The sequence below is a fragment of the Leptonychotes weddellii genome, chromosome 8, assembly GCF_054177405.1.
Source record: "Leptonychotes weddellii isolate Sample4059 chromosome 8, ASM5417740v2, whole genome shotgun sequence".
NCBI lineage: Eukaryota > Metazoa > Chordata > Mammalia > Carnivora > Phocidae > Leptonychotes > Leptonychotes weddellii.
Window position 1 is genome coordinate 42,348,583 of NC_138376.1, and position 24,578 is coordinate 42,373,160.

Below are 24,578 nucleotides of genomic sequence, written 5' to 3' on the forward strand. Positions count from 1 at the left end.
TTTTAGCTCATCCATTACCATGTCTCTCCTGAACTACTGGAATAACCTCAGAACTGGCAATCATCCTTATTCCCAAACCATCCTCCAAGCACTTTTCAAGCAAATTTTAAAAACATCAACCTGGTTGCTTCCTGTTTAAAATCCACCAACAGCTTCCATTTTCTTTTTGGATAAACTCTAGTCCCCTTGGTAAGGCATAAAAGGCTGCCCATAATCTGGTCATTTCTCTTTTCCTCTCGACCCACCATGAGTTTCAAAGATATTAGTCCAACTGTAGTCCCCCAAACAGACCTCAAGGTTGTCTCTATGCTGTTTCTCAGTTTCTTCTCCCAGTCTTGCTGCCCTGTCCCCTGAATCATGGTCATCTCCTGTCAGTTTGTTAGTAAGGAAACCAGTGAGCAGTTCATGGCTAGGTAATTCATCGTGTTAACTTAATTTTTCTTTTCTGGTGCAGATCTCCGGTAAAAGACAGTGAGTCTCTTATTCCCCCCCTCCAAATGCTGTATAATGTCATCCTTTATTACTAAGTGTCTTAGAGCCTTATTGATAGGCCTTATAATCAAGGAGCTCATCACCAGATATATATATTCTTTCCAGAGCTGTCAATTTTAGGTTTACTCAGAATCTGAGGCTGATCAGATTTTATTTCTCTCTTCCAGATATGAGCATCTTACAAAATATTAAGTGGACAAATATTGGAACAATGCAGGAGTGGTTGGGGGGAAGTCAAATGTCATTAAACAGAAAGTAGTTTCCTTATGTTCCAAAAATAATGTCTTCTAATAAATGTCTGATATATAGATGTTTCACTGATTTATTATATTTTTATTTTTTCAACAATTTTTTCTTTCTTTTTTATACTTAGTTTCATCTGCACCCTATTTTATCTAAATGACACTAGGGACCATTCCTTATTTTTGGTTTTGCACAGAACTTTGGATAGCACCTGAGCAGGGGGAGGGGCGGAGGGAGAGGGAGAAGGAGAGAAGCAGACTATCCCCCGAGCACAGAGCTAGAGGCAGAGCTTGATCCCAGGACCCTGAGATCATGACCCAAGCTGAAATCAGAGCTGAAATCAAGAGTTGGTCTCCCAAAGGACTGAGTCACCCAGGACCCCTCTCACAAATTTGTTTTAAAAAATATTTTGGTGAATATATTTGAATATGATTACTTTCCTTTGTAATCCTTTAAAACAAAATGTGTGCCTTTAAAAATATTCTAAGGAGAGAGTTCTATGGAGAAAGGGGACTAATGACAAAAAATGCTAAAAACCCCTGCTTTAGATTCTTACTATGGGATGAGCAGGTATATCGGCACAGATGTTTTCTCTACCTGTAAGCACTAGACCTCAGCAGCTGTACCTGTTTGGCCAAGATTAGCATCATTCACTGTGTGTCTTAACATTCAGTTTCTGTGTAGCACTGCCTTCTAGAAGTCCTAACCAAATCACCTTCCTTGAGCAAGAAATTGTTTTGGTATTCTTTTCCTTTGTTTCCTTAGTTCATTTTTTCTTGTGGTGCCCTAATTCAGAATTTAGATGCTTTGCTGAGATTTTATTTTTTGTTCCTGCCCAGGTCTCTTCACTTGTCTTCTAATACCTTGACTTTCCTTGGTGATGCACCCCTCTCCTACCATCAGTTTCTGTGGTTGAAATAGGGCCAGTCCCACCTATATCCATGATGCTGGACACCAAGTGGGGTCAGTTCCACTTGGTGAGATTGATGGGCGTGGGACACATTGAACGGATGTGACACAAATCTAGAATTTTACTATGAAGAGTCATACTTCCTGCTCTGGCTTTGAAGAGAGAAGGATGTATGCCAAGGGCTTGATGGTCCCCTTCCCTTCCAGGGGAGAGAAGCTGCCTGAAATGGGTTAGACACAGAAGAAAACAGCTAAGAGACAGGAGGGGAAACCCTCAGGCCCAAAACAAGGTTAAAACATGTCTGAAGTCAATTCTAGCCCTGGACTCTTCAACTATGGGAGACTGTTTTTTTTTGTTGTTCTTGTTTGTTTGTTTGTTTTTAAGATTTTATCCGTTTACTTGACAGAGAGAGACACAGCGAGAGAGGGAACACAAGCAGGGGGAGTGGGAGAGGGAGAAACAGGCTTCCCACGGAGCAGGGAGCCCAATGCGGGCCCCAATCCCAAGACCCTGGGATCACCACCCGAGCCAAAGGCAGATGCCCAATGACTGAGCCACCCAGGCGCCCCTATGGGAGCCTGTTAAAGGAGGTCATTGAGAGGACATGGCCTCCAATTGACCCGAGAGCTGAACCTAGGCAATAAGAAGCTCCTAACCCCTCCCTGTCCTTGGAATGTAGGTTACGTTTACCACTCCCACCACAGGAGATGTTTCAAGGATGCAGCCCTGAGAGAGGACTGTGCTATTGAGATCCTCTGGACCATAGACATGACTGAATCCAGGTAAGGGTTCTATGTAAACATGTAAGATTCTGGCAGGTGATGCAGTGATCTACTCATCTTGAGGCTTCTGGAGACAAGCCTCATGTGTAAGTTCCCTTGCTTATTAAACCTGCTGCCTACCAGTCTGCAGTGCCCTGCCTTTTTCTTGAACTCTCCTTGCCCTCCCTGTCGGGGGTGGGGAAGGCAGTTTGTGAACCAACAGAGCCACTGAATCTCTCTCTAGCTTTAGCCAATTTTAGTTGGCCTATATCAAAAAGAACAATTATCTCAGTAAAGTTTATAATACAAGTTTAGTAACTCAGTATCTTTAAAAGATTTTTATTTATTTATTTGAGAGAGGGGCTGAGTGAGAGAGAGAAAGAGAGAGAGAGTACATGAACAGGGGGAAGGGAGAGAGAGAAGCAGACTCCCCACTGAGCAGGGAGCCCGATGCGGCGCTCGATCCCAGGACCCTGGGATCATGACCTGAGCTGAAGGCAGATGCTTAACCGCCTGAGGCACCCAGACACCCATAACTCAGTATCTTTAAAAGGAAATAATTAAATTATTTTATGATATAACTCTTTTGTTAAATAATTAAGTCACTGGCTGTAGTCTAACTGGCATTTGTTGATCTCTGGGATATAAGCCCCATATGCATACTTAATGTATATAGCAACCATGGATATAATCAGAGCATTTTACAGAGGAGTAAATAAATATTAACAATTTCTGATATAAAGTCATTTACCTACATTTATAGAGAAAAACAACTTTCAACTTGTTGGACTCCCAAGTCTATTTTTCCATTACGCATTCTGAAACCAAACTATGTTGTAACTTCTCTCTAGTGGAAAATAAACATGGAAATTAGAATCAACAATTCTTCCATTGTGTCACTGTGGATACAAAATGCTTCTGTCTCATCTCAAGATAGTAGCTTACCCACACCTGTATTTTCCTAATTTCTTGCTGAAACAGCAGTGTATATTTCCAAGTGCCATTACAGAAAGGTCTCAGGTGTGTTAAAAGTGGAAGCCCCCGTGGAGCTGATGTGCTCCAGGGTCTTGTGAGGAAGAATACGACGAAATACAAGGTAAATCCAATCCATCCAGGCTGCTATAACAAAATACAACAGTCTGGTAGTTTATAAACAACAGAAATCTATTTCTCACAGTTCTGGAGACTAGAGGTCCACCATCAAGGTGCCACTATGGTCACATCCTCACGAGGACCCTCTTCCTGGGTCGTAACTGGTGCCTTCCAGCTGTGCCCGCACAGGTGGAAGGAGCAAAGGGATCTCTCTGCAGCCTCTTGGTTGTATGGGACACTGAATCCCATTCATGAGGATTCCACCCTGACAACTTAAGCACCTCCCAAAGACTCTGCCTGTGAATATAATCATTTTACAGGGTCAGAATTTCAACATAAGAATTTGTGCAGAGACATAAATATTCAGACCATAGCAATGTCTCTCATCAAAGTTAGGAGAGAAACAGTTGTCAAGTGATGAACACAAGTGGAGGCTTACCTTTCCAGGGGAGCCGGGCATTTCTGCATCGCTGCAGGAGTCATTTCTTACACTGTCACCATCTCTGGTGGGTTTGGGGAAGTGTAGCTGAAGCAGTACAACTTGAAAGTATACTGGAGTGTGTGACACATGTAGAGAGCATTTCTTGTTTGGGAAGATGAGGCACACCAGTTTGATTCCAGTGGAACTTGAATTCCCCATACATTTGCTTGGGCTGCTTAGCACTTTTCTCCTTTTCCATATTCTCAGATAAAATAAAATTGCTCTGATGAGGCTTACTTAATGAAGTGGAAACAGGATACTCAAGCATCTAGGAAGTTTTTGGGGTATAGTTGGGAGCTTTTACACAGTTTAGAATTCTAGTTAAAGGAAAAAAAAAAAACCTTTCTCATGAATGTGCTGAGCATGTATCATTTCTTAGTATCTGGCTTGTGGGCTTTCTTGGAAACCTAATATCCGAGATTAGTATGCTCAGAAGAAAATAATTGAATTTGGCCATAATTAGGAAAGTTCACAGCTCAGGAAAGATTGGTGAGGAGATGGTGACAAAGGAAGCTGACTTGAATCAGTAATGCTTTCAGGAAGCAAGAGCAGAAGCTGAAGCCTTATCTGGACAGTTACCGTTCAGAAGGCGGTTGGAGTAAACACATCCGCCTTTCTTTCCAGGTGAATATCCCCAAGTTGTCCAGCATGATAGTCTTCATTTTCCTTGGTAAGTGAATCATGCTTCTAGTTTACCTGGATTCATAACACCAATTCTTCATGAACTGAATGCTGTCTTATCTGACTTATCTGTTGATTAAACTAATGGGCTTATAATAAGTATCAATTACAAATGCATATTTTAACATGGTTTATAACTTTTTCAGAAATGTACACTTATTTATAACTGTAGAAAACACATAATGCAGGAATTGCAATGATCTCTCAGGCTGTTTCTATTTCATTGTGTGAGATAATCCAGTTACTTTGAGTTATTTATTAGGATTTATGGAATTCTAGTATATATGGAATCTATACTAGAGCCTTTGAGAAATGAAACCTTCCAGTATTTATTTACAAGTTATAAGATGACAAATTTCAAATTATCTATTTTTCTTTGAAATTAAATTAAAATGAGATTAATTTAAATCACTCAGTTCCCCTAATTTTAAAGCACTAATATTTACTGAGTAGGAGTCATTTTGTAGGATAAACCAACTTAATGTCCCATCAAATGCTTCACATTTCAGTCAATTTTTGTGAGCCAGAGATAAGGTTTGGATTTATCCTTCTTGTGTTGGGTAGTGTAAACGTATTGTAAGATGTTGGTAGAAAAGAATTCATTTATAGTTAAAGTAGAATTCATGAAGATCTACTTCCTATATGTGTTATTGGGGATGCTACTATATTTTCTTCAGAATTTAGTAGAATCTATAAAATGAATTCAGGAAAAGAGATAGTTATGATTATAGCTGAATATTAATATTCCATTCAATAAAACAAAGCCAGTATTGTTTTTGCTTATTCTACACTAATAGATATTGATGAATAAAGACACAATTGTGGGCATGAAAACGAAGAAGGTTATTTCAAATTATGTTGAACATAAAAGGAGAGTCAAAATAAATCAAGTGCAAAAATTAAGGGAAGAAGGAATGGAATCTTTTATGTATCTTCGGTTTTTCTTTAGTTTAAATAATAGTTATTCATTAGCCCAAAATTTTGCTTCTTGTATTTAGTTTAATAATATTTCCTTATTTCTATTCTTTATTATAAAGAGAAATCTAAGAAACTTTAACTTTTGTAGATAAGGCAACAATAAAACAGAACACATAAAATACACTACAATCTCATTATGGCCCCAGTTGAAAAAGCAAGGATGGCCGCTTGTTTTCAAGTTTCACTTCTAAATTAACCTTGACATTAGGATGCATGAAGGAGGGAAAGGATTTCTAATACTGCTAGGGTCAAAATTGTACTATTTGATAGGTTTAACCAGTATTTCCCATAGTGCATTCTTCAGAATACTTGTTTAACATCATCTAAGTAGGTCTTGTGATGTGGGAAAGTTTATATAGCCAAAGAAATGTTTGACATAGTGAATTTTTAAAATAGAAAATGTATTATCATGATAAGCCTTAAGAGGGTGATATTATGTACAGTATTCTTCATCTTACTATTTTAAAACAGAACTTGGGGCACCTGGGTGGCTCAGACAGTTAAGCATCTGCCTTTGGCTCAGGTCATGGTCCCAGGGTCCTGGGATCGAGTCCCACATCAGGCTCCCTGCTCTGCGGGGAGCCTGCTTCTCCCTCTGCCTCTCTCTCTCTCATGAATAAATAAATAAAATCTTTAAAAAAAATAAAATAAAACAGAACTTGTTTTTCACTGAGCATTTCAAGAGAATCCTTGGAAATTCCTGGATTAAGTATGTGGCTACAAATCATAGTAGGGAATGACTAAAATTTTGGAAAGCTAAAGTTATTTTCATTCTTGTGGGCCAGATCTCTGAGATGGTTTTCCTAGTAGATTCAATATTTCATCCAAATGGAAGGTGTGGAAAATCACGTAAAATAAACAATCAAGTGGAACTTAAAATTTTAAATATGGAAGAAAATGAAATAAATTTGGGAAAGATAATATGTAGAATTCATTAACCATCACTAGACTGAGGTACTGGTAAGGTTTTGATGATATATTCAGAATACTATCACATATAAGTTTCCTGAGGGAGCTATTCACAAAATGTAATGATCAATGTCAAATAAAATTCCAGTTTCTTATGAGTTGAGTTTCTGACATAAAATACCTGAGGGTCTTTGGCAAGCTGGATTAAAACAAATAACTTTGGGCCAGAATCAAAGGGGCTCTCTTTCTCTTTCTCCAGGCTTGCTAACCTAGGACAGGATTTTGGCTAGATGAGGTTATCTATGAACACATGAAAAAACAGAAGGCTGATATGTCAATTTCCACTCCAGCCCTCAACAAGAAAAATGTGACCGAACCACACCCTTGGGCCTAATCTCCAAATGCAGTGACCCAGCAAATAGTACATATGATCCTATGAGTTGTCTTGGATTCTCCTTAGGAGAAGAGGTTTGAAAGAGGTAAGATAAAGACAAGATTGTAGATTTTACTTGAAGCCTATAACTCTGCATTGTCACAGGTGATTCAGAATTAACATCTTTTTAAAAATCCAAATAATTTGGCTCTAAGACATAGCTTGAGGTCTCTTGATTATACTTAATATATTGTCTCTATAATTCAACTGCAGTTCCCATATTTTTCTATGGATTGATTAAGCAAGTGTCAGTTTGTATGCTTGCAGAATCAATTCAGGTAATTTGAACAATTAGCATTGCTACTTTCTTGATATTTTTAGAAAACTTACTGGAAACTTCTCTTCTACCCAAAATAACTTGTAAATATCTGGAAGGTGTTATTTTTATTATAGTATCAGTTACTTATTTATAACTCATTCTTAAACAACTATTCAGGTTGGTTTAAGTCAGTATACATACATAATGTGTCATTGTGTTTGATGATGAGGATACAATTATGAATTATGTCTAATGCCTGTCTAATAAAACCCTAGAACCCAGCAGTGGAGACAAGCATGTAAATACATACTTTGATTACAGAGCAGTAGAGCTATGGTTGGGGAAATCCTAAGATAGTAGTGAAACAAATGAGGGGTGTTAAATCAATTTGGATATAGGAAAAGAGGGTATTGAAGTCAGGGAAGGGTTCCATAAAACAGGTAATCATTGTGTTGAGTATTAACAGACCAAAAAAAAAAAAAGTTATTCCAGCAGAAAAAGAAATGGAGTGCCTGCTAATAATCATAAAGTAAATACTCAGAAGTATAAGACAGCATGGAGTATTTGGGAAACTATAAATGTTCAAGGACTCCCCAGATTGCATATGATAAGGAATATAAGAGTTATGCTATAAGGAACCATCTAAAGGGTGAAGCAGAGAAATGGCAGGGCTAAAATGGTACAGTACGCAGGTTAGGGGGTGTAAAGAACCTATGTGAGTAAGATGAAACTGGAGGCACATTGAATAATTTGTGAGTTGGTCAAATATTCAAAATAAGAGTCAGGGAACTATGTAAAAATTGATATAGGAGAGTGAAGTTGAGGATAAAAAAGGTGTCTATCAGGAATCCAAGGTTTCTAGTGCGAGTGATTATGAGAATGGTGAAATTGGTGGAGCAGGGTGGTCTACCAGGGAGTGGTGATGATAGAAAGATATTATAGTCTGGAAATGTGTCTGGAACATTTAGGTGGAGATATCAACAAATATAACTGGAATACTGAAAAATAATGGGATTGGGTGATACTTTTGAGAATCATCAGTCTAGAGGTTTTAGTTAAAATTATGATAGTACATGGAAGTACCCACAGAGAATGTGTAAAATGAGAATGGGAAAAATCTGAGGATAGACATTAAGCTAAAAATATAGTTCACCAGAAAAAGACAAGGATTCTGGGAAGAATTCTAACTATGGTCAGAAAAATATCAAATGAATAAGTATCAAGGGAACTAGAAGAGAGGGTTGCCAAAGGAAGAGGAATTTCAAGAACAAAATGGCAACAAAATGTTCAGTGATAAAAGTAGGCAAGATGAAGTCTTAAAACTATTAAGTTTGATGTTTTGGAGATGATCAGGGAAGTTTAAAGATCAGTTTCAATAGAGCAATGGTCATAAACCTATAAATCAAGGAATGAAGAGGCATCAAATAAGAACACGAGTGTAGGCTCTTCATTGAAGAATCTTCTATAGGAGGAATCTATAGCTAGAAGGAAGGTTAAGATCCACTCCAACCTTGTAATGATTTTATCAGATTGTATTTTCATTAACTCTGTTCTTTATCATCAATGACTTAGTTTTGAGGTAACCAACTGCCATGCTGTAATATTGCAAACGTGTGGTTGTTGTTCTGTTCCTGTTGTTATTTCAGCTATGGTGCTAGGCTTTGAAAATGAATCTGCTTCCCAAACCACTGATTGCACGTATTTAAGAGAACAATGCCTAAGTGATGCAAATGGATGTAAATATGCATGGAGAATAATGGAAGATTCGTGCAATGTTTCAGGTAAAATATTATTTAAAACACACTCGAATGATTTCCTTTTACTGAGATAAAAATAGGTTTGGATTTTTTCTGTCACTATCCTGGGAACTAAGTTAGCTTTGCTCTAAACGCCTTACTCAAACTTGATATTCAAGTGATTCACCTTCAGTTGCTTATTAGTGAATGTGGTTACAAAAACTCAAGAGTCCTAATGCACTGTGGGTAGCTTTATGAAAGATTTCAATTTTTTTTTTACTTATCTCACCATGTATAATGTTATAATTATATGCATGCTTGTCAGATGTATGACAAAAAATTTTCAAATCTCTTTTTGCTTACATGTTAATATCTCAATGATAAAATAGAAAAAATAACATTTGTGATGATCAAAAGCATTGTTATTATTTGTATGTGTAATACATGTTACACACATCACACATGTTGTAATTCACATTTTATTTTCTGGTAACAGATATGCTGTCTTCCACTCCACCTATGTCAAGAACAATTTAAATATATATTTTTTATTTTTAACTTGTCCTACATTCCAAATATTTGAGGAGAGTCCCACAGGGTAGAGAATATGAAGATTAGAGTTACTGTTACTTGTATAAAAGAAAAAAAAAAGCCAAACAATATATCAATTAGTTGAATAAATATTGAATGGAGCACTATAGCAGAACTCCATTCGCTAAAAATAGATAAACTGATGATATAGTGAGACATTGCCCTAATACTATTATGCACAAAATGTTACAAAAAATTGTATTCTAACATAATTTATCATCCTGTATAATGGATTTTATAATACTATAAAAATGTAATAAACTTTCTGGAATATTCAGTAAGAAAAATTGAAAAGGGAAAATAACAATAGATTCTTCCATGTCTCACTTTCTCTATTCATTTCATAAAGATTGAATTCTGTACTGCTCATGACTCTTGCCTATCTGCAATGTGCTTCCTCTACTTCCCAAAAGATGTAGAGGGGAGCGAGTTGGGTTAAAAGGCAGCAACCTATAGTTCTGATGGTCAACGTTTACAATCTCCATCATCAGAACCTCTGCCCATCCACAGGACCTCAAGGAATTACATGGAATGCAGAGGGAGGGAGAAAGATTTCCTTCTCTTTCTGGCCCTTGAAAGTAGTACATGGACTGTTCATACTCCATAGAAAGTTATAACTGTCTAACCCAACCTTCTTATTATAGTTCAGGAAAAGAATTTTAAAAGCATAATTTGCTCAAGGTAACACAATAACTTTAAGATGAGACTAGAAGACAATGACAAAAAAAAATCTGTCAATGGTTTTGATAATGCAGCTCCTCATTACATTTTATTTTATTTTATTTTAAAGATTTTATTTATTTGAGAGAGAGAGAATGAGAGAGAGCAAGCACATGAGAGGGGGGAGGGTCAGAGGGAGAAGCAGATCCCCTGCTGAGCAGGGAGCCCGATGCAGGACTCGATCCCGGGACTCCAGGATCATGACCTGAGCCGAAGGCAGTCGCTCAACCAACTGAGCCACCCAGGCGCCCCTCATTACATTTTATAAGGCAATTTAAAATACTGCATTCAGTGTGTCATGAATTATAACATTTACTTCAGTATACAAATAGCAAGTCATTTTCAGTGAATTGCAGTAATATTTGCATAATTATCCCATGCATAAAGCTGAAATAGAAATATTCTCAAATACACAGATGAAATGAACTCAAGTAGTTTTATTCAGAAAAATGAATAAAAGAAAATTGTTGGGTAGATGAATATGGTTTTGCAAATTAAAGCAGAAAATGAAATATTGGTAATTATGAAAGATTCATTATTCAATAATATTTACTGAGTGCTTACTAAGTGTCAGGACAACTTCATTTCTCATGGTAAATTCTGAGCCACCTGCATGTCTCTTATTATAATCTTAGGATGACATATGAAATAAAATAGAAGATTATGACAAATAGCTAAAAAAATAGCTAAACCGAGAAAACGGTGAGGATTATAGATCATTCTGATCACCTTGATAAGGACAGCCTTGATTACTACTGAAGAGTAAAAGTTGGCATTCTAAGTGAGGACAAAGTCATGTTAAAATACAGCAAGCTTTAATCTATTTTAGAAAGTAAATACTGGGGGAAAAGTCAGTAAAAAGAGATTTTGTGATTAAAAAGTCACTTCCGTGGACATCTTGCAGCAACCCCAGAAACTCTTACTATAATAATGAATTCCTTAGATTAATACATTAAAAGCATTTGGGGTAGGGCAATATTCAGATTAATATCAGGAATATTTTATTTTTGACTGTGAAACCCAGGTAACCCCTGCAAGATGAAGGACTCATCAAACTGTAACCTGAGCATCCAGTCCTTGGTGGAAAGCAATTTCCAATTTGAAGATTGTCTCTGCACTGATAACCTCTATTGCACTATTAACAACTTGCTTGGGGAACAATGCATCAATGAATCAGGTAACAATAAATTGTTATATGGAATATAAACAGTTGTGAGAAAGAAAAGTACAGTTTCAAAATTAACCACATCTATGTAATTTAATTAATTCTCCTTTTTTGATAATTTGATCAATTCTTTGTGTAATTTAAGGTTCAGTGAGCTATAGATCTCAGCAAGTGCCTAACATATTTCTGTAGTTGCTAACCATAATTTCAAGCTTCACTCAATTATAATTCATTAGAATTATAGATTCACTTGCTCAATTCATGTATTTGTGGGGTTTGCTATGGCTTTGCACAAGACCTAAATGATAGAAGACAAATAAGATATTGGAGAAAGTCCAAAATATAACCATGTGTCTAGATTTATACTTGCCTTTGGATAAGATCATTTAATCATTTAATATACATTTATTTACTGCCTGTTTGAGGGGCCAGGCTGACACTGAAGTAGTGGTAATCAAAGTACTCTGCATGTGTCCTTAAGGGTTCATAAAGATTTTCAAAGGATATGTGCGATAAAATAGTTCTAAAGTGATCAGTGTTTGGATCCTCAGTGTCCCTATGCACTATCTCTGAAAAGTGGTCAGCTTGGGAATGCACCTGCTGTCATGGGGTTCTTGCCTCTTCTTTCACAATCAACCTCCCATTTTATAAGAAATAGGTTTACCTCTAATCTATCGTGAATTGTCCCATTGTTACACCTCTTAAATCATCCATGGTGAGCTCACTGGACAATTCTCTGCTCCATGATTTTGCTTTTTCCAGAATTTCACATAAATGGAATTATGTACCATGTAGCCTTTTGAGCCTGACTGATTTTTTTTTTTATTTAACATAATGCATTTGAGTTTCACCAATGTTTCATGTACAAGTTTGTTCTCTTTTTTGAGTAGTATTCCATTGTGTAGTTATACCATACGTTTGTTATCCATTCACCATTGAAAATGATTTGCATTGTTTCCAGATTTTTAGAAATTATAAATAAAGCTGCTATAAATATTCACATACAAGATTCATACAAATAGAAGTTTTTGTTTCTCTTGGGTAAGAAATTGTTGGGTCATATGGTAAAGTGTATGTTTAACTTTATGGAAAGCTTCCATACTGTATTCCAAAATTGATGTAACCATCAATGTATAAAAGTTCCAGTCGTTCCACATTCTCAGTGATACCTGATTTTGTTTTTTACTTGTTTTTGTTTGGGGGCCATTCTAATATGTATTTAATAGTGTCAAATTGTAGGCTTAATTTCCACTTGAATAATAGAAATGTTGAACATATTTTCATGTGCTTACATGCCATCTATACACATTATTTAGTAAAGCATCTCTTCAAAATTTTGCCTGTTTTAAATTTGAGTTTTGGCTTTTTTACTGGGTTTTAAGAGTTGTTTCTCTGTATTGAATAGGGTTTATCAGAATATGTGTTCTGTAAACAGTATTTTCCTCTCTATGTCTTTTATTTATTTCCTTAGGAATATCTTTCAAAAAACAGAAGTTTGTTGTTTTTTAAACTTTAATGATAACCAGTTTATTGGGTTTTTTCCTTTTATGAATAATACCTTTGATGTTGCATCTAAGAAATCTTTATCCAACCCCAAATCACAGAGATATTTCTCATATGGTCTAGAAATTATGTAGTTTAGGTTTTGAGTTAATTTTTGATTTTGGTACAAACAATGGGTCAGATACTTTTTTTTCCCATAAGGATAGACAGTTGTTGTACCCCATTTGCTAAAGAGACTATGAGTTTCACCTTCCTCAAAAATCATTTGGGCTGTATATTAGTGGCTCTATTTCTAGATTTCCTATCCGGTTCCAATAATCTATATTTCTGTACTTTTGCCAATACTGTATAGTACTTTTGCCAAGCTTATTATAGCTTTATGGGGTGTCTTATATTCAAGTAGTATAATTCCTTAAACTTTGTTCTTTTTAAAAAATTGTTTTGGCTATTCTTTGACTTTCCATATAAATTTTACAATCAGCTTGGCAGTTCTACAGAAAAATCTAGCATTTTGGGGGGCTTACATTGAAACTATAGATCAGTTTGGGTAGAACTGACAGACATGCTATATCTCCCCCATTTATTTAAGATTTCTTTTATCAATATTTTATAGTTTTCAGTATATAAGTCTTACAATGTGTTAAGATATATACAAATATGCTTCATTTTTTGATGCTGTAGTAAATAGTAACTTATTTTATATTTTAATTTCCAATTGATTATAGATAATCTATCAAAATAAAATTGGTATTTTATATGGACCTTATATCCTGTAACTTGCTCAGCTCACTTATTAGTTCTTATGCATCTTTTATTTTGTAGAATCTATAGGGTTGTCCATATAGATCTAAATATTCATATCTGTGAATGGAGAAAATTTTATTTCTCCCTTTCCAATCAGTAGGTCTTTGTTTCTTTTCCTTGCTCTATCATTCTGGGTGGGACCTCCAGGATAATGTTAAATAGGATCCTTGGGAGTGGCCGTCCTTGTCTCTTTACTTATCTTAGGAGAAATGCATTAGGTTTGCACCATAAAGAATGGTTTTTGCAGTAAGTTCTTTTTAGGTTCCCTTTATCAGGCTGAAGAATTCCTTCTTATAGCCCATTTGCTTAGAAATTTTATCACGAATAGATAAACGATGTTAAATTTTGCAAATGCTTTTCCTGCCTCTATTGAAATGATAATGTTTTACTTTTTTTTATATTGTGAATTTTATTGTTGATTTGTGAATGTTGGTTCTAACCCTTCATTTTGAAGCTATATCCTACTCAGTGATGATGTATTACTCATTTTATATATTGCTTGATTCAATCTGCTAATATTTTGTTAAGGGTTTTTAATCTATGTCCATGAGGGATATTGGAATATTGTTCTCTTTTCTTACAGTGTATTTGTCTGATTTTGTCGTCTGAATAATGCTGGTTTCTTAATGTGTTAGAAAGTATTTCCTCCTACTCTTTATTCTAGAACAGTATACAAAGAATTAGTATTATTTCTTCCTTAAATGTTTGATTTAATTCAGCAGTGAAGATATCTGGGCCATTCTTCATTGGAAGGTTTTAAAATGTTCAATGTGTTTAGTTGTTACAGGACTGTTTTTACTTACCTATTCCTTATTGAGCAAGTTTGGTAGTTTGTGTCTCTCAGTGAATGTTCCCATTTGTTGGATTTATGTTGAATTTTTGTTTTTAGTGTTTCCATGTTACTTTTTTTTTCTTTTTTCTATCTCTCTGCTAAGTTGTCCCTAATATTCTCAAATTGTCCTTTAAATGTCTGTAGGAGTTATAGTGATGTCTTCTCTTTCATTCAGATATTGCAAACTTGTCTCCTCCTCTCTCTCTGTCTCTCTGTCTCACAATTTTGCTCTTCATTATTTTTGGTTGTTGTATTTGATTTGACTTGAAGTTGCTCCTCATTTTCTCGTTTCTTGAGATAAAGGCTTATATCACTGACTTGAGATTTTTGTCTTTCCTCCTATAATCATTTCATTAATGATAAATTTCCTTCCAAGTACTGTTTTAGTTAGATCCACAAATCTTAGTATGTTGTATTTTCATTTTTATTCAGTTAAAAATGTTTTCTCATTTCCCTTGTAACTTCCTCTTTGATTCATCGTTTATTTATAATACTGTTGTATAATTTCCAAATATTTTGAGGATTTCCAAGATACCTTTGTTACTTACTTTTAGTTCAATTCTTAATTAAAATGGTAAGTGATACATGCTAGATGATACACACACACACACACACCCGCCACACACACTCTTACAAAGTACTTGAAGTTATAGAGGAATAAAGAATGGTGACTCAGAAGGTTTCACAGAAGAAATGACAGACTTGGGATTTTAGGGTGAATTGGGTTCATTAGAGAGACAAAATGGATGTTCTAAACAGAGGAAATAGAATGAAGCAGAGTGCATTCGAGGAGCAACAAATCCTTTGTTAAGCTGGTCTGTAGAACGGAACAGTATTAGGAGAGGATGCTGGAAAGAAACCAGATGTTAAAAGAAGGAGGAAAGCTGAACTTATGGATCTTTCTAAAGGGATTAGACTTCAAACTGTTATTGCAAGGGGCTCTTAATGCATTTTAAACAGAGGAATGCAGAATCAGCTTTTCAAAGGGTATCACTGGCAGGAGTGCAAAGGACAGAATGGAGCGGAGGGAAAGATTCAGGCTAGGGATATCAATTAAAAGGCCATCAAAACCATTTGGGAGAGAGGTGATGCAAGCCTAAGCTAACACAGTGGTGCTGAGGACTCTGAGGAAAAGGCCAAAGTAAGATATGTTTATGAATTATAATTGATAGGAATTGGTGAGAGTTGGATATGAGGAATATGAAATGTATGAAGCATGTTCTACAAATTGCTGGCTTGGGACAGGATACTGGATACACTGAGATAGGGAAGAAGCAATAAAGTACAGGATTGGGGACAGAAGTGATGAGTTATATTTTGGAGACATTGCATCTGTGGAATGCTTTGGAACATTCATGCTAGGAATGTTGGCATTTTGTTTTAAGTTTTACATGATACAAATAATTTCAAAAAAAGAAAGGAAGGAATGTGTGTCATCTAGCTTGCATTTGGAAACATGGATCTTGCACTGAAGAGAGTAATCTAAAATAGACATACAAAAGAAAAGATAAAATTAAATAGACACACAGATTTTTGAGTTAAAAGTTTATAAGAAGTAGATAAAACCATGAAGGAAGATAGGATTGGTCTGTAAAGGCTATAAGGTGAGAATATAAAAATTTTGATAACATTCATGATCTAGTTGAAGAGAGAAAAAAGAAGATTTCAAAGACAGGAAAAGAAACTACAGAAAGAGTTTTTGACGTCAATGAAAGGGACACAAAGAAAATAGTCAACAATTACAAATGCTGAGATGTCATCAAAAAGAATAGAGCCCAAAATGAGATTAGTTAGCTAATTAATGGGTCTTTACTAGTTTTAGACGGAAATAGGCTGAAATGAAAACATATTGAAATACTAAAATATTTATTGACTTTTGTTTCACAATGGCAAGACAACTTAATTTTTCTCTCTCTAGCCACTTTTAATCATACCAAGTTTTGACAAAATGTAGTTACCAGTCAACAGGTACATAACAAAGAGCAGTTAAACTGAAATCAGTTCACGTATTTAAACCTTTTTTTTTTCCACAATAGATACTTATTAAAGACTACTGTGTGGTAATATTGATAAGCCAGGAATATAAAAACCCTGCAGAGGAGAACACTTAAACAATCTCATAAATGCACTTCATGATGGACATGACCTAGTTGTTATGTATACAGGGAGCACTAGCTGATTGCTTATAATTTAGCTTAGAGTGAGTAAGGAAATAATTGAAATCTTATCGTTCATCCTATCTTAACTATGGCACCCTCACAAACTCTGATCATCAGTCCAGAAAGCCATGATCTCTCTCTCTTTCTCTCTCTCTCCCTCTCTCTGTCTCTCTCTCCCCCCCCATGCCCCCCCCACCCTACTACCTTCCCTCCTCACTTTGGACTCTCAAAACATTCCCCAACATATATAGGCATGTACTTTTCTATTCTTCATTGATATATTGTAAAGTTCTTGAACAAATCAGCTTTAGCATTTCTTTTTTCTTTTTTTTCTTAATATGATAAAGCACTCAGTGTAGTACCTGATACTTAGTAAATGACCAATAAATATAATGTATTTTAAATTTTTAAACATATTTTTGAGCACCTAAATCATGTATCCATTTGTATTTATTATTCAGTTAATATGTATAGACATTTTATAAATGCTGAAGGATGGATATAAAGCTGAATAAAACATGGAACACCTGGGTGGCTCAGTTGGTTAAGCTTCTGACTCTTGATTTCAGCTCAGGCCATGATTTCAGGATTGTGAGATGAGCCCTGCGCATTGGGCTATGCATTCTGCAGTAGTCTGCTTGAGATGCTCTCCTTTTCCCTCTACTCCTCCCCGCCTGCTACCTCTCACTCTTTCTGTCTCAAATAAATAAAATCTTAAAAAAAAAAGTGACTAGGGGCGCCTGGGTGGCTCAGTCGTTGAGCATCTGCCTTCGGCTCAGGTCATGATCCCAGCGTCGGGTTCGAGCCCCACATCGGGCTCCCTGCTCCACAGGAAGCCTGCTTCACCCTCTCCCACTCCCCCTGCTTGTGTTCCCTCTCTCGCTGTGTCTCTCTCTGTCAAATAAATAAATAAAATCTTTAAAAAAAAAAAAAGTGACTAAAACAGTCCCTGCTCTTGATAGCTGAAAACATAGTAAAATTGACATTTAGCCATATTATTTCATTTAGCCCAGCTGATTAAATATATAAATAGAAAGATATTTAGATAGATTGATTGACCTATAGACAGGTTTATAGATTATTTCAAAATATATAATTACCAATGTAATAGAGCTAATTCTCTGAGGAGAGCATTAAATCACGTATATCCTATTCATGCAAGCCTGCATGTGCTAGCCAAAAGGAATAGGAGAGAAGGCCTCTATTCTAGTAAAGGAGCCTGATTTATATAATTATAACAATCCATTGTGAGCTGTTATTTGAGAAATGTGCAAAATGCTATAGCAGCATGTTTTCAAACACATACAGTACAGAGGCTAGACTTAGGATATGCTTATAAGGATGCCCTAACAATTTTTAAGGAAACATTTTCATACCATAAAACTGATTATGTTATCTTTGTCTTGTATAAGAATGAGACATTTGTAGAAACTAAGGTGAAAGAAAACTAATAAAACAAAATTAAACAATCTTTTTTTTTTTTTTAGATCATAATACTCCAGAAAAAAAAAAAAAGGTGACTTTTGGAAGAATGGTAGGGTCAAGGAATTTTTTATTGTGGAGATCTATTTGAAGTACCTCAAAGGAAGATAAGACATTTTAGAAGTAGACAGTATACTTCTGAAAGCCTATGTTAAGCTAACTCGGAGTCTCATGTTGAAGTTGTTTTTCTGATCTTTTCTTCTATAAAGTTCATATAATTATGGGCTTGTTGGAACTATCTAGTAGAACATGTGTTCTCAATGAGGAATAGAATCTCCAAGGGGTGAAAGTTGGTACATGGGAGTGGGCAAAAAATCTTTTACTCTTTATTATGTATGAAACACATATATACATCCAGTTCCCAAACAGATATACAGTATATCTATGGAATTAAAATTTTATAAGGAGGCTTGTGAATTAGAAAAGTAAATGTCCAAAAAGGCTTGTTAAGGGGAAAATAATAAGTTTTTAAAAAGGTGGAGAAACACTTTGAGTACATTTCTAGTAGAAAATAGAAATCCATAAAAATTTATATAAGGGAAATAATTTATTACTTTATAAGTATCTTAAGTTACACACGATTTCTACCAGTCATCATCAAAATGTAATGAAAATTTGGACAAAAGTAAATGATGAGAACCAAATGTCATCAAAAGAAATTGAGCATTACCATTATGTGGTTACATAAACTATAAATAATCAGTGTTTTTATTTCAATTTTTAGAAATTCGGGATCATTTGTAATAACTCTCTTGAAATTTTTTAATGGTTTTTGCAAGACAATATAGATATAAGTATATAAAAGATAAGTCTAGGGGCACGTGAGTGGCACATTCAGGTGAGTGGCAGACTCTTGATTTTGGTTTAGGTCATGATCTCAGGGTCCTGGGATCGAGCCTCAGGTAGGACTCCATGCTTAGCAGGGTGTCTGCTTGAGGATTCTCTCTCTCCCTCTCCCTCTGCCCGTCCCCCTGCTCACTCTCTCTCCATCTCTGCCTCTAAAATAAATAAATCTTTTTTTTAAAAAAACAAATTTATATACTTTTTATAAGACATTAAAATATAAGTAAATGAATTCATTTAATTTTTGGTCAATTTTTTAAATTTTATTTAAAGAAAAATCAGCTCTGTCTTTACATTTGGCTGGACAGTCAAATATCACACAATGGCTCCCTCAGAAAGACACATCATTAATGGTTGGAAAAAAGAGTGACTGTGTCAAAGCAGCACATATCTGCCAAGAATCAGAACACTGCATTCTGTTGTACGAAAATTTTAAGAAAACCTGTGGGAGTGAATCAGAACAATGCAAGACCCTTGATGGAGGCTACCTGTGTGCCACATTAAGAGAAAGTCTGAAAGAAACGATATTGTGGAATTGTCATTGCAATGACCCTTCAAAAGTAGAGTGCATTGAAATTTGGAAAAGTTTGTTTGAAGACGTTTGTATACAGGATGCTCAGATAGTTCCAGCCTTCAGTGACAACTATGAAGATGGATTCAAACAGGACATTTTTTCAGGTTGGTATTCTAAAGAGGATTTAGGAACATTAAGTATATAATCACAAATATGAATTAAGTAAAGAATATTTAATTTTGGATTCCTGCTTTGTCATTTCAACCTGTTTCTCTTAAAAAATTAAAAATAAAAAATTAATGCCATGACTATGTCCGAAAGGGATTATGAAGAGGCAAGAAAGGCAAATGCTAAAAGGTTTTAGCATAATGTTAATTGTATTCATTCATTCATTCATTTGAAAAATACTTATGAGACATTTAAATGTGCTAGGTACTATACAGCAGGATTTAAAAAAACAACAAAACAAACACCTGTCCTTCATTTAAGGAGCTTGTTGTTTGTTAGAAGATTTAAGAAATTAAAGAAATAGATAAAACGTGGTTATGTGCTAATTATTTATTTGATGGATACTTCTTGTGAGTCCCTACCATGTCTTAGCCCATGTGCTCAAAGCTGGAGGGAAAGTAAACAAAACAAACAAATCATTGCTCTCTAGGACTTTACATTCTATATTGAGGAGCATCTTGAATCACATTCCCAGGCAACAGACTCTGAGACAGAGGTTTGCACACAAAGGATGTGTTTGGGCTGACGGTTTAGGAACAAAAGCTAGAAGGAACTGAAGAAAACAGGATTAGGTGGAGGGAGAAGCTGAAATTCGGAGCCCGCTACCATAGCAGACAGGAAGTTTGGACCTGGAATGACCCGTTGAGGCAGGGGACCTGATCCTTGAACCCCTCCTGTGGGCTAGTCTTTATAGATGAGCTGTCCCCTGGGAAAGTCTGTCACCTTGCCTGTGGCAACTTTCTTCAAATGAGGGCAATGCCTAGGAAAGGACCGGTGTGCGTCATCACCCAACCAAACTTGTAGCAGCTGAGGAAATGAAAGCCTGGGGGGCATCTTAGTAGTGGGCCACAGCATCCACTATGGGGACAAAGAGAAAATTAGCAGGATAAATGACTTAAGATAGATATTTTAAACAGCATGAATGCTAAGGAGAAAACTGAAGCAAAGGGGGGAAAAAAGAGGTCTGAGTGGGTGATTTGTAATTTTAATAAGATGGCCAAGCAGTTGTACTCTTAAGTTAATGTTTGAGCAAAGACTAAAAGAGATAAGGGAATGAGCCTTGTGTTTATTTAGGGAAAGAGCAGTTAAGGCAGAAGAAACAGGGAGTTAAAGGCCTTCAACTGGACATGTGTCTGGAGGTTTGAGGAAGAGCTAAAGGGAGACACATAGGTAGAAGAGAGAATATGGGAGAGAGATGTGGGAGGTGAGATCAGAAATAAAACAGGGACAGGATCAGGTAGGACTTTCTAGGTCATTTCTAGGTCATTGGCTCTTTCCCTGAGCGATAAGAAAATCACTGAAGAATTTTCACTAAGAGATTGTCATGATCTGATTCCTATCTTTAAAAGGATAATTCTGGTTTTGTTTTTTTTGTTGTTGTTGTTGATCATTGACTGGAAGACAAGCAAAGGCTCAAGTAGGAAGACCAGTTAGGAGGGTTTTATAACGACACAGAGAAAGAAATGATAGATGATGGACCACTGTGGGAAGTTGTCAGTTCTGGATATATTTTGTTAGTAGTAAACCATGTGGGGATGCAAGAAAAAAAAGGAAATGGAGGTTGATTCCAAGGTTTTTGTCCTGAGTTACTAGAAGGATGTGGTTGCCATTATATTTGTTAACTTTCTATGGGAACAACTATAGGAAGAAGAGGCTTCAGTGAGGGACAGAGAAGTCAGAGGTCAGTTTGGGACATGTTAAGTCTGAAATGTTTATTAGATAGATACCCAAGTAAATATATCAAATTAGGCAGCCCCACATACGGAATTGATGTCTAAATTATCACTATCAACAAAGTGAGATCTGTGCAATAGGTGTAAATCTAAGGGGGGAGGGGTCTTTCACTTATAGATAATAAATAAGCCCATGGCCTAGATGAGGTCAACAGAGAAATGCATGCTATCTTGGGCCAGTGTGGTAGCAAGGGGAGAAAATATCAGATTCTGGATATATTTGACATTAGTGGATGAATAAGAAGGAACATTGTGCATTTTTTGATGTATATGATCTATCTCAGATGTAGATTGGATTGATACAATCTTTTATTTATGCCCGTGACATATTTAGCTCCTCTTCAGCATTAAGCTATGGTTTAAAATATCCTCCTGGAAAAATGTGTATATACATATGTTGGTAACCTATGAAAATAGAATTTAATGTGCTGAGAATTTATATTAAATTACTCATAGCATATAAAACAGTACACATCCAAGATAGGGTTTATTTTACCATGCTAAAATAAATGTTTAGTTGTGTTTATAATAATTACCCACAGAGTGAATATATTAGTCTGCTGGGGCCGCCATAACAAAAATACCACAGTGTGGGCAGCTTCAATGACAGAAATGTATCTTCTCATAGTTCTGGGGGCTGGAACTTCCAGATCAAGGTCCAGCAGGGTCGGTTTCTGGTGAGAGCTCTCTTCCTGGCTTGCTGACTTCCTGGTTTCTCTATGTCCTCACATGACCTTTCCTTGGTGTGGGAGTGCATGGAGGGAGAAGAGTAAGTAAGAACTCTGTGTCTCTTCTTCCTAGGATGATCACCCTATCAGATCAGGGCCCCACTCTTATGACCTCATTTAACCTGCATAACTTTCAGAGATGCCGTCTTCAAACATAGCCACACAGCGGGTTAGGGCTTCAACATGTAAATTTTGGAGGTATATAAACATTCTGTCAAAGTGCGTAAATTCAGAGTTTATGTTTCAGTGATAGATTCTTGAATATGTTATATTTAGTCAGTGGCATAGCCATACCAATCAGTCCCAAAGCAGAGATATTAATCTATAATAGAGGTCTAGCCTAGACTTTTGTATCTGTTACAGAAGCTATATGCCTCTCTGAGATTCGCTTGTGGGATTTCACTCACTATGGGATAGTGCACAGAAGAAGGAACATCTCAGGCTTCCTCAGGGACACAGGAGGGTGGATCTAGAAACATTGTGATTCTTGAGCTGAGACATTATTGGTAGAAAAGTGAGAAACCATGTATAGATGGAACAATGCAAGGGAATCTGGAAAGACTGTGACCCAACTGGGAATAAAAAAGAATTTTCTTGGGCGCCTGGGTGGCTCAGTCGTTAAGCGTCTGCCTTCGGCTCAGGTCATGATCCCAGGGTCCTGGGATCGAGTCCCACATCGGGCTCCCTGCTCCGCGGGAAGCCTGCTTCTCCCTCTCCCACTCCCCCTGCTTGTGTTCCCTCTCTCGCTGTGTCTCTCTCTGTCAAATAAATAAGTAAAATCTTAAAAAATATATAAATACATAAAAAATAAAAAAAAATTTAAAAAAATAAAGAATTCTCTTGTGGTTGTACCTTCTTTTTTTGTGCAGTGGATAGGCAGGCAGGGAGTTTGGACAGGCAGCTCAAGTAGGGACAAATTGAATCATGAAGTCATAACAGAAGTTATTATCTTTTTTTTTTTTTAAAGATTTTATTTATTTATTTGAGAGAGAGAATGAGAGACAGAGAGCACGAGAGGGAAGAGGGTCAGAGGGAGAGGCAGACCCCCCGCTGAGCAGGGAGCCCGATGCGGGACTCAATCCCGGGACTCCAGGATCATGACCTGAGCCGAAGGCAGTCGCTTAACCAACTGAGCCACCCAGGCGCCCCAGAAGTTATTATCTTAATAGCCAATGGCAACAATTCAACTTTTATTTTAAAATGCAAATCTGATCGTACTATTCCTCTATTACTTTATGCATATGTCTATTTGCACTCCTTATATTTTGTTTGGATTTTTTATTATATCTCTCTATTCCATGCCAGGCTGTGGGTGCTCCATGACAGGGACTACACATTTGTGTCTTCAGTATGGCCCCTGGTACATAGTAGGGACTCAGCCAATGCTTCTTGAATGAAAGAGTTTGGAAGTAGCTGTCCACTGAGTTCACTTCCATCAACACAATTCTCCAGTTCTATGATTATAATTCCTAGAAACTCTAAGAGACTAAGATAATCAGAGGTGGAGATCATCTTTAAATTGCATTTCAATTTAATTAAGACCCTACTGGGAAGGATTTTTTTGATTCAGACAATACTGCTTCTGTTCTTTCTCCCCAGATTCTTTGTTTACTTCAGTACACATGGTCTGATTGTTAGCATTTGTTTAAATCTCCAAGTAACTAAATCCTCAGAACAGAGCTGTTTAATTCACTTCATATTTGGGGGGGGGGTGTTTTTCTTTTTCTACACCTAACTAATTTTGAGTATCAAGAGTTAAATTAGTGTTACATGAGCTCAAATGGATTTTTTTTTGATTATTCATTTATAAATGTAATCCACATTCTTCTATTAAATTTAAAAAACTGTTCACTAATGAATTAGTCTCTTTGTTTTTCTTCTAGGTAACGTGAAAGAGGATAATCAATCCAAGTGGAATCTAACTACTCTTCCCTATCGTGGTAATATTTATACATTGTAATTTTTATCTGCATTGTAAATACTAGACAATATAATTTAAAACATAGTTACTAGCTTTCTTGAAGATATGCCAATATAAAATTAACTGTGTGGCTTTTTACTAGTCTAATATTGCAAAATGCAACAAAATTACTGTGCTGCTTCCACTCATGTGTCAAAGCAACTGTTTTGCCCATCCATCCTCTGTTTACAGTTATGCTGAGGAATACATTATAATTAAAACCAAAGATGAGATCTTGGTTAAATTTCACAGGTATTTTGATCATATAAATTAATTGTTTGAGGCTGTTTTTGTGTATATATGTTTGGTGGGGGGGGTTGTGGAAGCACTCACATGTATCT

At 36.1% G+C, this 24,578-nt stretch overlaps 1 protein-coding gene across 1 annotated transcript in view; it reads left to right on the forward strand.

Moving 5' to 3' along the window:
- Positions 1-4,627: 4,627 nt before the first annotated feature.
- GFRAL (GDNF family receptor alpha like) overlaps positions 4,628-24,578 on the forward strand; it is a 62,438-nt gene continuing 42,487 nt past the window's right edge. The window contains exons 1-4 of the mRNA XM_081827575.1: positions 4,628-4,649; positions 8,886-9,020; positions 11,305-11,463; positions 24,161-24,217. Of these exons, the coding sequence (XP_081683701.1) occupies positions 4,628-4,649; positions 8,886-9,020; positions 11,305-11,463; positions 24,161-24,217 (373 nt within the window). The remainder of the gene's footprint in view (positions 4,650-8,885; positions 9,021-11,304; positions 11,464-24,160; positions 24,218-24,578) is intronic.